Source organism: Nannospalax galili, unplaced genomic scaffold (genome assembly GCF_000622305.1).
Source record: "Nannospalax galili isolate Female #2095 unplaced genomic scaffold, S.galili_v1.0 scaffold538, whole genome shotgun sequence".
NCBI lineage: Eukaryota > Metazoa > Chordata > Mammalia > Rodentia > Spalacidae > Nannospalax > Nannospalax galili.
The window spans coordinates 593,507-613,926 of NW_008343842.1; the positions used below are offsets into that span (position 1 = coordinate 593,507).

The window sequence follows — 20,420 nt, forward strand, 5'->3', positions numbered from 1 at the left end:
AAATTAAAATAATAAAATATTTTTTAAATTCCTATACATTCAGTTTTTCTTTAAGAAAGACACCTTTGATACGGGGTGGATGAGTTTAAGAATTGCATTAGCTTCCTAAGGTGGCTATGCCAAACTACCACAAACTTAGATGACTTACAGCAACAGACATTTATATTCTCACAGTTCTGGAGTCAAGAACCAGGAAATGAAGGTGCTGGGTCCCTCTGGAGCTTGTGAGGGAGCTACAGTGGCTCTGGGTGTTCTATGGCTTCTGCTTGTAACTCTGATGTGCATTTGTCCTCACCTACCCTTCTCCACTTCTTCTGTTTCTCCTGTGAGGACACTCATCATTGGATACAGGGCTCAACTGACTGTGTGGGAATTTAAAATTCCTGTTCCCATTCTAACCATTTCTGTAAAAGTCTGAAGTGAAGTCAGTACTAGTAACTGGTTTGAGATAAAACATGATGCACAGGGGCTGGAGAGACGGCTCAGTGGTTAAGAGCACTGGCTGCTCTTGCAGAGAGCCCAGGTTCGGTTCCCAGCACCCACATGGTGGCTAACAACCATCTGTAACTCCAGTCCCAAGGGATCTGATGCTCTCGTCTCACCTCCGAGGACATTGCATGACGCAGGTGCACTTATACACATACAAGCAAAACACCAATACAGATAAAATAAAAATAATAAAATCTTTAAAAAAACAACAAAAAAATGATGCATGAAGAGACAGGTCAGGTCTTTCACTCAGCTCTTACCCTGTGAGAGATTTCTGGCACACTTCCAACTGTTCGTGTAAATGAGGCAGAAGTTGCCCCATAGTTTCATCCCCCACACAACAGCTAATCACGTTGGGATTCTCGTGAGCTCGCTGCATTATTTTTATCCACGACTTGTCAATATTCTGAAAACGTTTGGCTTCCTAAAAACAAATTTATAGTCGGGTAAAGATTAGCATCTAGCCTCTGTTAATCTCAGGCTACACAATTTAAACAAATTTTTTTCTTCATCTGAATTAATTCTGAAGCACAAAACCCCCAAACTTATAAAGCCACTTATTAAAATACTGCTCCATCACAATGGGGTTTATCGCTTATTTGTTTCCTTGCGTTGAATATATTTTTGAAGTGCCACACGATTAATTTGCAGAGCTATCAACTAAAAGTTCAAATCTAGTCTTTCAGCACCCCAGGTGTTTGGGTTTGATGAGCAAAGTGAAGAAGCAAGAAAATAATTTGATCCCAGGGTCCTCGGAATAATTACAGCTTCACAGTGCCTTGGGGAACAAGAAAAAGGGGAAAAAATAGGAAAAACCACTGAAATCGCAAACAAAGCTCCATTTACATATTTGCAAATAAAAACTTTCTATGTGCTGTGGATGATATTAAGTTTTGCATTCAATTGCAAAAACGCCTCTGGAAATTGGCATAATTTTGCCTCTTTTAAAAATGCAATTTTCTAATTAAAACCATACTTTAGTTTTAGATTCTAAAAAATGTGCAAAGAGAAATGAGCCATTTTCATGCCTTTTATTCCAAATTTATAATCTACATAGATCTTGTCTGTAAACAGAGAGATTTAGGAAGAACAAATTTAATTGTATAAGAGGAAAGTTTTATAAAAATTGCATGTGTGTATGCATGTGTGTGTGCAATTTTCTAATTAAAACCATACTTTAGTTTTAGATTCTAAAAAATGTGCAAAGAGAAATGAGCCATTTTCATGCCTTTTATTCCAAATTTATAATCTACATAGATCTTGTCTGTAAACAGAGAGATTTAGGAAGAACAAATTTAATTGTATAAGAGGAAAGTTTTATAAAAATTGCATGTGTGTATGCATGTGTGTGTTTGTGTGTCTATATGTGACATCCGCTCATGTAGCCAAGCCTGGCTTTGACCACGCTTGAATCTATCTTCCTGCCTTCATCTCAGAAGCGGTGGGATCACAGGAGTGCACCGACAGGCATGGTTTATGTCATGTTGGGAATAGAACCAAGGCTTCATGCATGCTATGCAAACACTCTGCAACCGAGCCACATCCCTAGCCTAATGATGTCTACTTAAAAGGCTGCAATAAAGTTATTTTAAAAGTTTCAATACAGACTTCCAAGGCTGTTTCTTTGCCCCACATTATATTCCTGATTATAATATTTAATATGTGTCACAGAATGTAGGTTAATTTTGATACTATTTTCAGAGGATTATTACAAGGTTATCTCTTGAAGAGATGCATGAACAGTAACTCAGCAATACTGAATTTGAATGTACATCAACTTGAGCAAGCTCAAGATTTTTGAAACTATGGAGTTTCTTCTTTCTGCTAATGTAAATCAGAGATCAATAACTTCTGTGCATGAGTCTGTGTATGTATGTTCCAATAAAACTTTATTTTTAAACAGGTAAGTAGGCCAGAGTTTGCCAGTCCCTGGCATGATTTATCAAAACTTGATCATATGGGCCAGAGAGATGGATCAGTGGGTAAAGACTCCTGTCACAAAGCAGAATGATTTGAGTTCAATTCCTAGGACTGACATGGTGCAGTCTGACTGCCACAGGTTGTCCTCTGACCTCCACATGTGTGGCGGCATGTGCGTACGTTTGTATATACAGTCACATATACACACAGGCACACAAAACAAAACGTAAGAATAGTTTGGTTTTTTAAAAATACTTTCTTTATTATTTTTATTTTATGTGTATGCATGTATTGCCTGCATGTGTGTAAGTGCACCCATGTTGTGCAATACTCACGGAAAACAGAAGAGGCTGTCGGATCCCCTGGAACTGGAGTTAAGGACAGTTGTTAGCTGCATGTGGGTGCTGGGATTTGAACCCAGGCCTTCTGCAAGAACAGCCAGTGTTCTTAACCACTGAGCCATCTCTCCAGCCCCAAGAATAGTTTTTTAAGGCTTGACCTTATATGTCTTTGGGATAATTTTCACAAGACATGGATAATACCAAACAATTTTAAAAATAATAATGAGCATTGAATCTAGGGCTTTGTGCAAGCTAAGCAAGCAGATGTGCCACTGAGCAATATTCCCAGCTCTCTTTTTACTTTTGATTTTGAGGTGAGGGGGGTCTCACAGAGTTTCCCAGGTTGACTTTGAACTTACTTTGTAGCCCAGGAAGGCCCTAAACTTACAATCTCCCTGCCTGTTAACCTGGGATGCAGACCTGCTGGGATTACAGACCTACTCCCAGCTCACCAAACACTTTTATAAATAAATGCAAAACTCATGTTTACCTGAGGCAGCTGTTTGGCAATATCTCCACCCACAAAGACAGCTTCAAGACAGACCCACAAATTCTGCACGACCAGCCACTCCTCGATTATATCCGAGGAAGTAGACAATTTATACACCCACTTCTGGATATTTTTTTTAAACGGAGCATTATATCTTAAAAAGAAGAACAGAAAACATTATGTTGCAAGGAAGATTTGCAAATAGCATGGTCTCACAAAGTCAACTACAGGAAGAACATTCTTTGCTCCTAAAAAGGGTAACCCCTAGCAAATACAATACAGTTAATGAAATGTTTGCTTTTTATGAATAAAATTCACCTAATAATTAAAGTCTTTTGGTTTCTTGCTCCCATGTGTCAGTCAAAGAATAAGAAAATGGGATGTGTTTTGTGGCATAGAGATCCAGCCAAGGTATTATGATGGTTTCTTCAGAGAGTGAGAGAGTATCAAGGAATAAACTGCTTCTCCTAGACTCCTGTGAACCAAATCCAAATGGAGGCTGCCTATGGGAGTGATGCCTATAAAAGACCCTGTTTGCCACTTGCCTCTGGAATTACTAAATCTAGGACAAGAGGCCATTATCCAGGGATTTTCCTGTCTTGAAGGATTCTCCAAGACATAAACCATCTTTTTATTTCTTTATTTTTATTTTAAACATAGGATGTTTTTGCCTGTGTGCATGTGAGTTTATTACATGCATGCAGTGCCCATGAAGGCCAGAAGGGGACGCTGAGTCCCTGGGAACTGGAGTTATAGATGGTAGGTAGTCGCCATGTGGATGCTGGGAATTAAACCTGGGTCCTCTGCAAGAGCAACCATTTTAACTACTGAGTTCTACATAGACCTTAACCTCTAGCCTTTCATAGACCACCTTTAAAGGGACAAAACAAATCTGATCCCCCCCCCCAAATCAAAAGAGAGTTAGATATTATCAGGTTCATCTGGAAAAAGATTGCTGCAAAATACCAGTCAAGATTGAGGTTAGACACCCACTTACAGGTTTGCCCTTCCCACCCTCAGGCTACAAATTCCACCAGATACTGCAATAGATTCCACAGTGCCAGAGGTCCAGGAGGGCCACGAAAACAGCACAACTCCTGTTTTCTGATCATCAGGGCTAACCAAACTGTTCCTGGGAATACAAGTCAGCAAAGCTGAGCACAATAGAGAAAGGCAGGAACAGAACGGACGCTGTAGAAATGAAAAGTCAGCCACGCTGGAAGAGATCTCAGTCACCTACAGTCGGAAGCAGCCTTCCTTCATTCAGATTGTGGCAGAACAAATCTTTTCTAAAGATTTATAAATGTTATTTTATGTGTATGAGTGTTTGGCCTGCATGTATGTAATGCAATCATATACATACAGTGCCCACTGAGGATAGAAGAGGACATTGGAGTCCCTGGAATTGGAGTTACAGATGGTTGTTAGCCACCAGCCACCATGTGGATGCTGGGAACCTAACCCACGTCCTCTGCTAGAGCAGCCAGTGCTCTTAACCCCTGAGCCATCTCTCCAGTCCCTAGAATGTAGCTTTGATTTGGAGACCTGATACTTCTTCTGGGACCAACACCTACTGAAAAGGGTCTCAAAACTTTTATTGATCCAAGACAAAGTGACCTGAAGGTGTTCACTTATATAATAAGGTTTATCTGGGGTCCAAACTGACACTCAATGCAAGTCCTGGCCTCCTTAGAAGCCCATGTTATCTGTGGAGCTAGAAAGGAGCTATACAAAAATAACTCCAAGGAGGTAGATGATCCACGTGTTCAGAAGACAAGAGGCATTTTTCCTAACACCTGAATGCATACAGACCCTCTGGTCTAGAGCTCAAAGGCAGTAAACATCTTCAAAATCAGAACATGAAGAATAAAATGACCTGCAGAGTCATTTTTGATCTGAAATAAAACCCAACATAACTACTTTTTGTGCCACGGCCAGATCCCACCTTCTACTGTACTGTAAGAATCCACCAGGACTAACAGGAAGTCCCGTGGATAGCTTGGAATCAGAGTACCACCGGGGGAGTGCTAGGACCAAGCTAATGTCTAGAGCCAAATCACAGCCACAGAGACATGCACCTTCTTTCTGAAGTTACATCAGGGTCATCCAGGAGGGCTCCGCCTGCTGTGAGGTTGGTCTACAGCTGGTTCTCGGGTAGGATTTCCAGGCACACTTGTTGCTTCACAGTTCTAGGCAGTCTTCCAGAACAAGTTAACTTCTCTAATACCCTTGTACTCTTTCTAAGCAGGGCTTTAACACTGATTCTGATGGTGCCGTGAGTAGTGGTGTCCAAAAAAGTATAAAATTCAAGACTCATGTCCGAAATCCTTTGACTTGTGGTCACTCTTCAGGTCAACAATCTGCAGCCGCCCTGTTCAGAGGCTGTCATCCAGGAAGCTGGGTTGGCAAAATCTCCAATGATCCATTTGAATCACCAGCCCATGAGTTTAGGAGCCATGGTTAAAGTCTCACAGTTATCTTAAGATTCCCTATAAACAAGGGATCTTGACCTCAGAAAAGTCAACCCTTAATTCCCTGGACTGGGAGTGCTTTAGACATTATACATATCCAAATACAGGGCAGTGACCAGAAGCCATGAGGGATACCAGTCACTGGCCATGGATCCTAGCCTGGAGAGTAGAATTCAGTGTTTCCTGGACATTGATCTCTATTGATGATGAAGTTGTGATATGTTTTCTAGGCATGTAAGGGTACAGAATAGTCAAGAACTACTGAGACAAGAGAGATGGCTCAGCAGTTAAGAGTATTTGCTGCTCTTCTAGAGAACGTGAGTTTGGTTCTAGGAACCCACATTGGGCAGCTCACAACCACCTGTAATTCCAGTTCCAAGGGATCCAACACCCTCTTCTGGCCCGAGGACACTCATACACACCAACACAAACATATATACATAAATTAAAAGGAGAAGAGGAAGCGAAGGAAGAGAAGGAGCAGTCAGCCAGCAGGATTAAAAGTACAAATACTCAGACCAAAGACCTGGAAAAATATTAATCTGAATCCCACCCACATTTCCTAAGTCTACGTAGGCTGGAGATCACATGCACCTTGGAGCTCCAATGATGGATTACCTAAATGGGACTACAGTGGATCCACAGATATATACTTGCATTTTTATATAATAAAAAATGATTGTAAGTGCCAAATCCTTAATGGTGAGTGGTCAGCTTGCTTTTCCCTCTGTCACTGGGTGGACTGCTTGAGTAAGATTAGCCAAAGACAACAATGACATATCAGAGGACACAAAAGAAGAGGTCATTTCAGCGAGGACCAATCACAATGTTCAGAGGATACGCTGCTGATTTGGGTGCTGTCAAGGATGTTGGACTCTCCCCTAGAAAAACAGGTGAGATATGCACTTTTGAAGGAGAGATGGAGTGGTCATGAGTCTTATGGAAAACAGACCCTTTGCATAGGCACAGACAAAATGTGTGGGGTAGAGTAGACTCTTATTTAATGCCCCAGCCACAAAACTGGGTTTTTACCCTGTCCTCTATGACCCTAAATAGATTAAAATCTTTCCCATGAATTATAAAATTACCTGTTGCTTAGCAAGGAACCTAAGACCATCAGGCTATCCTCCATCAAGGAGATAATTTCTCCAGATTCAGTCCCTTTGAGGAGGAGCTCTCCTTTCCCTTTAAACATCGAAAAACTCAAGTTTTGGTGGGTCCAGTTCTCAATCACCTGAGTCAGCTTGGCTTCAATATCCTTTTCCTTAATAGCAGAGATGCAGATGTCCTTCAGAGGGAGACCAGAGAATTAATACATCATGACATTTTCAACTGTAAACTCAGTGTACCATAAAATTACCGCATGTGGGGGCGCTGGAGAGACGGCTCAGTGGTTAAGAGCACTGGCTGCTCTTGCAGAGGACCTGGGTTTGAATCCCAGCACCTAGATGGCAGCTAACAACCATCTATAACTCCAGTTAAAGGGGATCCAACAGCATCTTCTGACCTCCACTAGCACTGCATGACACAGGTGCACTTACACACATATGTACATCAGAAGTTTTGATTTTAAAGCATGTTTGTCCCTATATGACTGTCACTAAAATATTAGTAAAAAATAAAAACAAAACAAAGAGTTAAGAGCTTTGGGGGCCAGAGAGATGACTCAATGGGTAAAGGCACTTGCTGCCAATCTGACAACCTGCATTTGATCCCTAGTATCCACATGGTGGGAGGAGAAAACCAACTCCTGCATGTTGTCCTCTGACCTCCACAGGTGCACTATGGCACATGCACACCCCCCCCAATAAATAAAAATCTGGTTAAAAAATAACTTGTTCTCTTAAGTAGTGTTTACGTATAAGAATGTAATACCCTGGATTTCTCCTCCTACCCACTCCTCAATCTGATTGGTGAAATGAAGCAGTGGGCTTAGTCCCACTATATTGTAGAACAAGGGAAGGAGAGAAAATTAAAAAAAAAAAACAGAAAATGAATCTAAGGGTAAGTAGGCATTGCTGCTCTCTGATGCACATGTGAGTTTTAGTTTTGTTTCCCGTTGCTGGGATAAAATACTCTCCATCAAAAGCAAACTATGGGCGAAGGAGGTTAGTTACTTGGCTCACAGTTCCAGTTCCGGTCCATCACTGCAGGGAAGCAAAGCAAGGTGGCAGGCGCTTAGACAAGTTAGTCATATCACACCCATACTCAGGAGTGGAGAGAAATGAACAGTGTGCCTGCTAGTACTCGGTTTGGAATATTCCACCATAAATAACACTATACGAAAGAATTGAGAACATAGTGAGAGAAACTTAGGAACTATTATGTCCAAGAAGCAATTAAAAAAAAGATAAGAAATTTTAAAAAGGACAGGTAGCCAGAAGAAGGAACTAAAAATCTGGGAAAGGAGGACTGGCAGGATGGCCCAGCAGGTAAAGGTGCTTGTCTCCAAGCCTGACAATCTGAGCTCAATCCTCTGGAATCCACACAGTGGAAGGAGTGAACTGACTCCTACAAGTTAGCCTCTGACTTCCACATGCGTGACAAGGCGTGCATGTGCATGTGTGCGTACACACACATAGAAAAAAATAATAAATGTTTTAAAAGATTTTTAAGGTGGGAAAGGAAAATTACAATACTATTAAAAATGTGTCTGCTCAATAAACTTAATAAAAGGCATAGAATTTAGAAACTTGGAGAAAATCCTGAGGAATTCACCAAAAACACAATACACAAATACTGTAAACAGACTTTTTTTTTTTGGTCTTTTTGACACTTTTTTTTAACGTGAGCTCAACCAAAGTACAGAAGGCTAGATTGACAAGTTCCAAAATGAATATATTTCAAATAATCTTTTTATCTTCTTGAGTATATCAGCATCAGTACATACCTAATAAATTTCTATCCACCATCATTTTCCTTGGATCTCTTCAGAACCCATGTGCATCATAAATCTGTGTGATTAATTTTTTTATTAAAACTCATCACTATCCTATTCTTAAGGGTTTGAGCATATGCCCTAACCCAATATGACCAACTCCGCATCACTTCCACAAGCACTTCCTAACACTTGCAGTAGGGTTTGTGCGAACAGGACATCCTCATGCTCACTTTATTGTCAACTACCCTCAAGAAACACACTTTATGAAAGCTATATAGAAAGACTAGATAAAAGTTCAAAACCTCTTTTTTCAAGAACTACAGATGTCAAAGTAACTCTTAAGAATTAAAAAAGTCACTGGGTGTGGTGGCACACACTTTCGATCCCAGCACCTGAGAAGCAGAGGCAGGCGGATCTCTGTGAGATTGAGTCCAGCCTGGTTTACACAGTGAGTTCCAGGTCAGCTGGGGCTACAAAGAGACCCTGTCTCAAAAAGACCAAAAGAAAAAAGGGAATAATTACAAGGGTCACAGGAGCTGGAGAGATGGTTCATCCATTAACAGTGCTTGCTGCTCTTTCGGAGGACCCAAGTTTCGTTCCCAGCACCCACATCAGGTGACTTGCAACCACTTAAACTTCCAGTTCCAGGGGGCCTGACACCCTGTTCTGGCCTCCATGAGCACCTACATCATACAAACACACACACACACACACACACACACACACACACATACACATACATGTACATAAATTAAAAAATCTTCAAAATTAATTATCTCTATAAGTCAAACACAAGAAGAGAAATACAGCAAAGTCACTCTCATATGTTGAAGCTAAAAAGGTAAACATCAAAGCAGAAGTGAATGGAGCATGATTATTACAGGCAGGAAGGGCAGGGGTCAGACATGGAACTCAGATAGGTAGTGGGAAGGAGCTCAGTGCCAAACAGCAGAGCAGGGTGACCGTTCTTCCCAGGATCATTCTGTGTTTTAGGAAATCAGAAAAGAGAAACTCAAAGACTACAAACAGAAAGAAGTAAAGAGATAGCCATGCTACGGCCCATACATGCACTGAATCCTTGCACCATATCTCATTAATATGTGCAATTATGATATGCTGACTAAAAGAAAAAATAAAATTAAAATAAAATGTCTGAAGACCTATTGCTGAAGACACTACATATGTGGGCTGTAGAACAACAAGGAGAAATCAAGCTGGTGCTGACTCCGGAGTCTCACCTCTACTGGCTAGTGTCCACAGTGCTGGAAGGTGCTATGCATGCTACCGGAAGGAAAAACAATCATCAACCTTACCCAGCTATGAATCTTGTGAACTACGATTGGCCTAGTAAGATACGCCCACTGGTGCAAAAGTGGCATGAATATTATGGGAGTAACTAACCACTCTCTAATTGGATTTAAGGTCTGATTCATGGGATGGAGCCCATGGCTGACATGGATATCAGGTTTAGGAACCTGAGGCTAGACAGGTCACAGGACACAGGGGAGAGCCTAATGCTAGTTTTCTACTAAATAGTTGCTAATGACTTACTGTTATACCTATAAATTAATGCATCTTAACTCTCACCAGAGAGTTTCCATATACAGCAGACAGTGATTGACACAGAAACCCACAACTGGCCAGTGCACAGAGAACAAGAGCCTTCAAGAGTGCTTATCCCTGAATACTAGACCTATACCAAACTCCTACCTCCCAAGGCTCAGGAATCATTATGGAAGAGGAGGTGGAAAGACTGTAAGAGCCAGAGGTGGTGAATGATCACAAAGAAACAAAATTTTCCAGACAGCTGATCAGTTACTCATATGGACTCACGGCAATAGTGACAGCATGCACAAGTTCCATGCAAGCTCAAACCAGACAAAAATCCCAGCGTGAGGAAGGTAAGAAACCTCAGTTCAACCTAAGGACATTTTGGCAACTGACAGCTGCTGTGAGTGGGAGAGACAGTACTTTTCAAGAATGTGACTCTTGGTAGGCTGACCATGCTCCAGTGGATGGACCCACACCGAAGGACATTTGGGGACACAAATTAGACTCTATAGGCCTTATTTTACACGTGTGTGTGCATGTGTGTGTGTGTGTGTGTGTGTTATAGTACATTAAATACTTTCACCAACCTCAATGTCATCCTTATTTTTAAGGAGTGGTGCCTCCATAATGTTTCTCAGACAGAAAGAATCAGATTCCACATCGAATGGGGTCCCAGTCAGCTCAGAGATCTGATCCCAGTGACTCAGCTTCATGGCTTTATTAGTCATCATTTCTAGTAGAGGACACGACTCACTGAAATCGTCAATTCTTTTTTTGAGATCCAGAAAAGCTTGCCAGTCTTTCAGTGCTTTGGGAATTTTTCGACATCTTCCAGGAAGAAAAGAGAAAATAAACAAACAACAATAAATTCATTTATGAAATATCGTTTGTTAAGATTTATTTTTAATGATGTTTATGTCTGTATATAGGTATGTGCATGTTGGGTATAGTACTTGCGGAGGCCAGAAGAGGGCGCCAGATCCCCCGGGAGCTGCAGTTACAAGCAATTGTGAGCCATAAAATGTGGGTGCTGGGAAGTGAACTCAGTTCCTCTAGAATAGCAGCAAGTTCTCTTAACAGCTGAGTCATCTCTCCAGTCCCAGTTTGTGAAAAGGCTCACAGGAGCCTAAGCAGATAAACACTGTAAAAAGTGGGTCTTATACAACTGAAATTTACCTGTTCTGGAATTCCTGAAGTTCTGCATTGATTTTTTCGATATTTACATCTCTCCAAAGGACTTCATAGTAACCACTGATACTGCCCATGACAGTATCATACAGTCCATATAGCTTCTGAAGCAAGTTGAGTTCTTTCCTAAGGAACAAAATAGTTATACATATAGTTAATATCTCTTGGAAATTACATGCATACAAAATACTTGCAGCAACAGTGGTTTCTAACACAAAGACTTGGTTAAGGCTCTTTCCATAAGTCAAGTTTCACAGTACCCCACTCATACAATAACTTGACATTAACAAATGATTTGACTATTTTTAGAGGACAAATCTGGTTTCTTTTATAAACCTAAGACACATACTACAATCTTAGTTATCTTATTTTTTTGTTTGTTTTTTGTTTTTTAGAGACAAGATCTCCCTGTAGCCCCAGCTGGCCTGGAACTCCCTATGTATAACAGGATGGCCCCTATCTCACAGAGATCTGCCTACTTCTGCCTCCTGAGTGCTGGGCTTAAAGGCATGTGCCATCACACCTGGTTTGCTATTTTTCAAATTTTTAACTCATTTTGTGTTTCCATGATCCTAAGAATTATTTCATTTTTACTCACTGTCTTAAATAAGAAAAAGAGAGGGGCTCAGAGATGGTTCAGCAGTTACGAACACTGGCTATTCTTGCAGAAGACCTAGGTTAGAATCCCAACACCCACATGGCAGCTAAGAACTGTCCTTAACTCCAGCTCCAGGGGATCCGATGGCCTCTTCTGACCTCTGTGGACATTGCACGACACCGGTATACTTACATACATGCAGGCAATACATGCATACACACATAAAAAATAAAAATAATGAATAAAAATAAATAAATAATAAAAAGAGAGAAAATGATGAAATGTCTTAAAGAATGGTGCCTTAGTTGGGGGGAGCCATTATTTTATCATCCTTCAAGTGAGGTATTACGTTCTAACAAAATGCAAAAGCAGAGTTCTGAAGACACTATTTTTGAAATCTTTTGCTTGTATAGATATCACTTAAACTGCCAAGAATTCAAGATTGTTTAATTTCTTCCTAAAACAACAAAGAAATGAAACTGATAAAGGAATATGTTCCCCAAGTTTTAAACAGTAAAGAGACAGAGATTCGAGACTTCAGTGTTAAGGGTGAAGTTGATTGTGTGAGTTTCTCAAACGATGTACTTTCAGATGGCCGTAATATAGACAAGTTTCACTAAACTCAGTCATTCAGGATGAGTTCAGGATGAACTCTACATACATGCATATATGCTTTTCATCATTCAGTTACTCTGATGTCTGTAAATCATAAAATTACTTTAAAAGATTACCACAGGGCTAGCAAGATGGCTCAGCAAATAAAGGAGCTTGCCGCCAAGCCTAACAACCTGAGTTCAATCCCGAGGTCCCACATGGTGGAAGGAGAAAACAAACCCACACAAATTGCTCTCTGACCTCCACATACATGCTGTGGCACATGTACACACACGCACACACACACACACACACACACACACGCAATTAAATGTAATTTTGAAAATTTTTAAGGGAGCTGGAGTGATGACTCAGTGGTTAAGGGCACTGGCTGTTCTTGTAGAGGACCTAGGTTCAGTTTCCAGTGCCCACATGGTAGCTAACAATTGTCTATAACTCCACTTCCAGGAATCTGATGCCCTCTTCAGGCCATCGAGGGCAATGCATGACACCGGTACACTGTATACATGCAGGCAAAACATTCATACGTATAAAATAAATAATTTTTTTAATTTTTAATTAATAAAATAACTATCAGTCAGAGGGTTAGCTGTCCTGCTATGCTTGAATTAGCATGATGAATCTCATACCAAATGTGCATAAGAATCACCCACAGACTGTGTCAAAGTGGAGATTTCTTAGAACCAGATCCCAGATAGCCTAATTCAACAAACCATGGATGAGGCTCAGGTACCTGACCTGCAATTCTATCATAGTTAGTTAATGGGTTCTATTTGGAGAGTACTGTTTTAGAAAGAGAATACAAACCACCTACCCTAAAGGACTAGATCACTCATTTATCTTCTGATGGAAGTCAACATGAAGTTCTTTTCTAAAGTCAAGACTCTCAAATTACTGTTTTAATGTTGCTTTTATTTTCAATTCTGGAAATCAAGCCCAGAGCCTAACGTGTGCTAGGCAAGTGCTCTACGACTAAGCTATACCCCCAACTTTAATGTTGCATTTAAGAAAAGATATATAAATAAGGTTCTATTAACGATATTTAAATCCAAGATCTATTGTTTAAAACCAAGGGGCTAGGCAGCTTTCTCAGTAGTTAGAGCACTTATTAGGAAAGCGTAAGGATCAGAGTCTAGATCCCCAGAAGCGCATAAAATTCTGGGTGGGTTTGGTGTCCCTCAGTAATTCCAGCCTTGGAAGACAGGAGACAGGGGATCCCCAATGCAAGTTTCCTAGTGAAACTAGTCATACCACAAGCTCTGGGTTTGATTGAAAGACACTGTGTCAATGAGTAAGATGGAAGAGCAATGGAAGATGATTCCTGACATCCATCTTCGGCCTCCACATGCACACTTGAGTATATGCATACATACATATGTGCCTACACACATACAAATATGCATACATGCACAACACACACTAAAAATGGGAAAGATAAATAGATAAATATAAATAAAATCAAGCAGGTTCTTTGACCATCAATTTCAGCAAATCTCATGCTCTCAGTAAGGCAGACATAAGTGCACACTGACATAAGTGCAATCAGAAGGGTAGGAGCTGAGAAACATTATTCATCTAAATGAATATAAACATTTTTCAAAATTGCAATACTTCTACACAAACAGTAACACTGTAAACACTGTATAAATTAATGAAAAGAAAGAGTAAATCATAAGCTAAGTTTATGTAAGCCCTAGATGGCGGTACTGTTCACTTCACTTTCTCTTTTTGTGGGAATGGTGCCACCCACAGTGGGCAGGTTTTCCCACCTCATTTAACCCAATCAAGCCCCATGGGCTTGCCCTGAGAACCCTCTCCCAAGCAACTCTAGATCTCATCAAATTGACATCACAGGAAACAATGTGTCTAACAAGTCTGGCACAGCAGTAATGAAGGAAACATTTAGGGGAGTCCCAAGCCATGTTCGTCTCTGCAATATAGAAAGAAACGAATTATGGGGGATACTTGTGCATTTTTTTCTAACTTACCTGATTCTATGTAGACCCTCATAGTCAGTCACAGGCAATCCAAAAAGTTGCTCCCCAGATGAATATGTAACAAATTTCCTCCACAGATCATCAAAATTGGCCTATAACAAAGATTTTTAAATTGCACTAACTTAGAATTAATTCAGATCCCATTAAAGTAGAATTTATTATAACTGAGATTAGAAGTATATTAGTAATATACATGAAGGAAGGTATTTGTAGGGCAGATTTATATGTACCGAGTTACCAGAGGAAAGTTGAGCACTTAGGAAAGTTAACTTTCAGGCATTCTAAAAGCATGCATTTTATATAAAATGAATTCTTCAATAAATCAAGTGGTTTCCAGAAATCCTATATTTCAAATCTCTATCTGCACATTTGAAAGCAATAAAATTGTATTTTAAAAATCTGTAATCCTGGTCTTTTTACTCATTTGAACTTGACCATCTCTCTCTCTCTTTCATGGGGCTCAAAAATAAGTAAAAAATTCATAGTGCCAAACTGTTCTCTCTATACACAATACAGAGTGTAGGAAATGAAAGATTCCATTGCAACACCAAACTTAAAACACATGACTCTTCTCTTTTTTGAAGAATTTATTTTATTTTTAATTATGTATTTGTGTGTGTGTGTGTGTGTGTGTGTGTGTGTGTGTGTGTGTTCACCTGTAAAGACCAAAAGAAGGCGTCAGATCCCCTGGAGCTGTAGTTACATGAGGTTGTTAGCCACCCAGTATGAGTGCTGGGAACTGAACTCGGGTCCTCTGCAAGAGCAGCAAGTGCTCTTAACCACTGAAACATCTCTCCAGCACCCATTTTTCTTTTTAATTAGAATATGAATACCCTGTATTTGGAACGCTAGAATAAGAACAAGACCAAAAGAAGGCATCAGATCCCCTGGAGCTGTAGTTACATGAGGCTGTTAGCCACCCAGTATGAGTGCTGGGAACTGAACTCGGGTCCTCTGCAAGAGCAGCAAGTGCTCTTAACCACTGAAACATCTCTCCAGCACCCATTTTTCTTTTTAATTAGAATATGAATACCCTGTATTTGGAACGCTAGAATAAGAACTGGGTGCAAAACATGAACACAATAGACAACTACCCTCCATGACAGTTACCTGTCAGCATCTCCCTAAGGGTCCCTTCTGGCCTCTCACTGCTATGCCTGTGCACAAACTGTAAATTCTCCTCACTTGCTTTTCCTCCTTTCCCTGCCTAACTCTAATTAGTCCTCCTCAGTGCAGGTTAGAGGCCAGTTCTTCCAGGGAGCCTTCTCTGCCTACTCCAGTAGCCTCCATCTAGCCTGGTAGACCCTGACATCTATTTCCATGACTAAGTCAAAGTGCTTGTCATGTGACTTTGGACTCATGTCCTCTAACTTACTGTGTTCCCCTCAAATTTTAGCAGCTTAGCAGTAAGAACCATGTCATAATTGAATTTCTGTTGACAAAGCTACATGGTAGGTATCTGATAAACTTTTATATTTACTTATTTTTATTTTATGTGCACGACTCTGTGTGTGTGTGTACAATGTGCATGCAGTGCCCACAGAGGCCATAAGAGGGTGTCAGATTCCCCTGGAACTGGAGTTACAGATGGTTGTTAGCTGCCATGTGAGTGCTGGGAACTGAATCTAGGTCCTCTGCAAAAACAGTCAGTGCTCTTAAGAGCTGAGTTATCTCTCTAGCCACCCCCTTTTTTTTTTTTTAGTTACTGAGAACGCATGTGGCACTGGGAAGATAAGATTGAATAGGCCTGAAGAGATGGCTCTTCAGCTAAGAGTACTGGCTGCTCTTGCAGGGGACCCAGGTTCAATTCCCAGCACCCACATGGCAGCTGAAAACCATGCGTAATTCCGTTTCTAGGGGAGCCATTGCCTTCTTCTGACCTCTGTGGGCATTGCACCGCCTGGGTACACTTACATAAATGTGGGTAAAATGTGTACAATAAAATAAAATATATTGTTTTAGAAAGGACAGGAATAGAATAGAAATGCTTAGAGTGCCTGGAAGGCTAATTTATTGAGGAATCCAATTTTACAAGCCATTCATCCAAACGGATGTGCTCAGTAATCTGAGTCTAGAAAAAAAGAGAGCTGTGCTGGAGAGCTGGTGCAGCCATTAAAGGTTCAGGCTCACAATCAAAAAGACAAGAAGATAGTGAATGGTTAATCTGACCCAACGAGTATTATACAGTCTGAATCAGGGAATTTTTACAGTGATAGAAAAAGAAGACTAAAGCTAGGTACCAAAAGAAAGCAGGAAAACCATTCGCCGATATTTAGAATCTTACACTGATAAAAGTTTTTATGCTGTAATTTTTTTTCCACTTTATATATCAAAAGAGATGCTTAGGAGCTAGAATAAGATTTCACTTAAGTTCCCACTCAAGGTCTTATTCTCTAAAAATACTGAGAGATTCTTGGAAAAGTCTAGAGGGAGGAAAAGAAGAGACAAACTGCATCATGTAGATCACAATGCAAAGCTGGCTATAGCAGCCTGAGTTTCTAAACCCAGCACTAGGGCACCGGAGACAGGCAGAGCCTGGGGCTTGGTGATCAGCCAGCCTAACCTACTTGGTGAGCTCCTGGCCAATAAGAAACCCTCCCTCTCCCCCCACAGAAAAGGAACAAGACCAAGGTTGTCATCTGGCTTCCACATGCATGTGTAAACACATGCACATGTACCCATGCACATGTAGCCACATACATATGTGCACACACAGATTAAAACCAAAATTTGCATGTGTTTTAAACATTAACTTTTCTACTAATAATACATCAATTTTCCTCTAAAGTCATATTTTAAAATAGTGCATTGTCAGTGTAACAAAAGGAAGTGGCTTTACCTGGAATATCTGCAGCCTGTTGCTAGCTTCCTGGGGTGGAATATTTGGTACCATGGGTCCTTCCTGTAAGGAACAGCAGCATCTTCATTATTTTATTTTCTTTCTTATTCTTATATTTTTTTTATTTATGTGAATGTGTGCATGCCTGATTGTCTGTCTGTGCACCACGTGTGTGCAGGCACCTGCAGAGGCCAGATGAGAGCGTCTGGATGCCTGGAGCTGGAGCAGAGGCAGTTGTGAGCTGCCTGGTGTGTATGCTGGGAAGCAAACCCTGCCCTTTGCAAGAGCAACAAGTGTTTTCAACCAGAGTCATGTCTCCAGCCTGCCATTCTTATTCTCAATCAAATGTACTTGTCAGTTTACTGGGTCTGTGTCGTGCTTCCCTATAAATAAATGAGTTCTTTTTCATTTAAATGGTCTAATTTTGTCTTGTATTTCCATTTACTTTTTCAACAGTTTTATTCAGGTCTCATTCACACACTATACGTTCACTGATTTAAAGTGTGCAATTCGATGGTTTTTAAGGTATCCAGAGCTGCGCAGCCACAGCTAGAGCCAATTTTACAGTGTTTTCATCTCTCCAGTTCCCATCCAGTTTTTAAAGGACCTTGACACAGCTAACAAAAAACATGAAAAGATCTAGCCTTGCATGACATCTCTACCACAAAAGTTCTGTGGAATTTTACTTATGATTATAAATGGTGATGTTATGGTTGTGTGTTGGAAAAACTGATACTGAATTCTGAAAGCAGAAGCTGGAGAGACGGCTCAGAAGTTAAGAGCACTTGGTGCTCTTGCAAAGGACCCAAGTTCAGTTCCCAGCACCCACGCGACACCTTGCACCACCTGTAACTCCAGTTCCAGGGGGCTCTAACGCTCTCCCCTGGCTTCTGAGGGCACTGCACTCACATGTGCACATACCTGCATACAGACACACATATACGTATAATTAAAAATTAAATGAATTAAAAAAATAATTCTGAGAGCAGCTTCCTCTGCACCAATTATTAAGCCCAATATGAAAATAAAGACGCATGTAGGTTGACAACTTTAAAGAAGGAGACAGCAGTCTCGAGTGGTCACCAACCAGTAAGTGTTTGCAAGACAACTCCCCCAAAGCAAAGGAACGAAAGAATGTTGTGACCAATTAAAAGAACAAGAGCTCTTCCCAATGGAAAAATGAAGGGTATGGAGGATGCGAATGTGGTCTGCACAATCATCAGCGTTAGCCACTGTCACACCGTTTTGCGAAGTTCCTCCATTTTGGTTAAGCAATGACAATTTCTAAAACTAAGTAGCTTGTTTTCCTCAATTCTTGTGTCCTCTGCCCCACTGACAGCAAGCAACGGCTGGCCACAAAAGATGTTAATTGGTTGTCTGACATTTTCAAAAAATATTTTATTCATTATTTTTATTTTATGGATATGGGTGCCTTGATTGCCAACATGTGTGTAAGTGCACCCATCTCATATACTGCACCCGGAGGTCAGAAGAAGGCATCGAATTCCCCTGGAACTGGAGTTACAGATGGCTGTTAGTCACCATGTGGGTGCTGAGAATCGAACCTGGGTCCTCTGCAAGAGGAGTCAGTACTCTTAACAGCTGAGCCACCTCCCCAGCCCCCTAATTAAATTTTTTATTTTGAAACAGGGTCTAACTGTTTAGTCCTGATGGCCTGGGACTCTCTATGTAGACCATGATGGCCTTGAACTCAGAAATCCACCTGTCTCTGCCTCTAGAGTGCTAGGATTAAAGGTGTGTGCCACCACACCCAGCTTGTCTGAAATTCTTTAACCCATCATACACCCTATATTCCTAAGTACCCCAACGACTGCTGACCGCAGTCCAAAAAAGGGAAAGTTTCAGTCTCCTTCTCATCCCCTTCTTCTGCCCTGTAACTACCCCAGCCTGTGTGCCAACAACACTCTCTGGCTCCTACACTAGAGACCCCTCCACAGATGTTTTCCAGAATAAAGCCTGTACGGTCAATTGAGTCACCTGTCCCTGTCTATCTTTTCTCCTTGCCAACCTTACAGTGAATAGCACGGCTATGCTAAACAATAGACCAGAAAGGCTGGGAAGATGGCTCAGGGGTTAAGAGCACTGACTGCTCTTGCAAAGGACCCAGGTTCAATTCCCAGCACCCACATGGCAGCTATAACTCTAGTTTCAGGGAATCTGATGCCCTCTTCTGATCTCTGTGGACACTGCATGACATGGGTGCACTTACATGTAGGTAATACATGCATACACATAAAATAAAACAAATAAAATATTTTAAATACGTTTGAATTTTTTTTAAAAAAAGAACAGACCAGATTCCCAATATAATAATGTTACAAAGGCAGACTGAGACCTTACAAAACTTCAGAGTTGACTGGAACACACAGTGAGTCAGGAAGTAGGCAGCATGGGTCCCACTGCAGTGAGGGATGGGCCTGCATAGAGCGAATGCAGAAGCGACCCTGATCTCTGAGGGCATTGCACAACACGAACGCACTTACATACATACAGGCGATACACTCATACACTTAAAATAAAAATAAATTTTTTAAAAGTCACCTTCAAAAAAGTGCTATGTAAGTAGTATCAAGGGCTTAAGTCATTTTATGAATTCAGGCCCATCATAAAAACTAAAAGAAGTGAACACTTTACAGAGCTATCTACCTATTTTATTTGTTGTTTGTTTTGTTTTGTTTAGGACAGGGTCTTTCTGTGTAACTCTGGCTGGTCTGGAACTTGCTATGTAGTCCAGGCTGGCTTCGAACTCAAAGAGATCTGCCTACCTCGGCCTCCAAGTGCTGGGATTAAAGGTGTGTGCCACCAAGCCCAGCTTATGACAACACAGCAGACAGTAGCAGGGATAACAGAGTATAAGGGCTCTAGTGGGGGGAGGGAGGCTAAGGGAGGGTGCCATCTGGGAAGTGGGTGTATAGTTGAATAAGATGGTTTGGAATGTTTTTTGTGATATACACACATAAAGGAAAATCAACAAATTTTAAAAAATGAATTATATTTGAGGAGGAAGCATAAAAATTTA

The 20,420-nt window shown here is 40.8% G+C and overlaps 1 protein-coding gene across 1 annotated transcript in view; it reads right to left on the minus strand.

The window, feature by feature from the left end:
• Positions 1-20,420, minus strand: part of Dnah8 (dynein axonemal heavy chain 8) — a 308,707-nt gene that overhangs the window by 180,919 nt on the left and 107,368 nt on the right. The window contains exons 30-36 of the mRNA XM_008840196.1: positions 17,381-17,443; positions 14,533-14,633; positions 11,320-11,457; positions 10,731-10,971; positions 6,800-6,999; positions 3,241-3,394; positions 750-913 (exon numbers count right to left, since the gene is read on the minus strand). Coding sequence (XP_008838418.1) covers positions 750-913; positions 3,241-3,394; positions 6,800-6,999; positions 10,731-10,971; positions 11,320-11,457; positions 14,533-14,633; positions 17,381-17,443 — 1,061 coding nt within the window. The remainder of the gene's footprint in view (positions 1-749; positions 914-3,240; positions 3,395-6,799; positions 7,000-10,730; positions 10,972-11,319; positions 11,458-14,532; positions 14,634-17,380; positions 17,444-20,420) is intronic.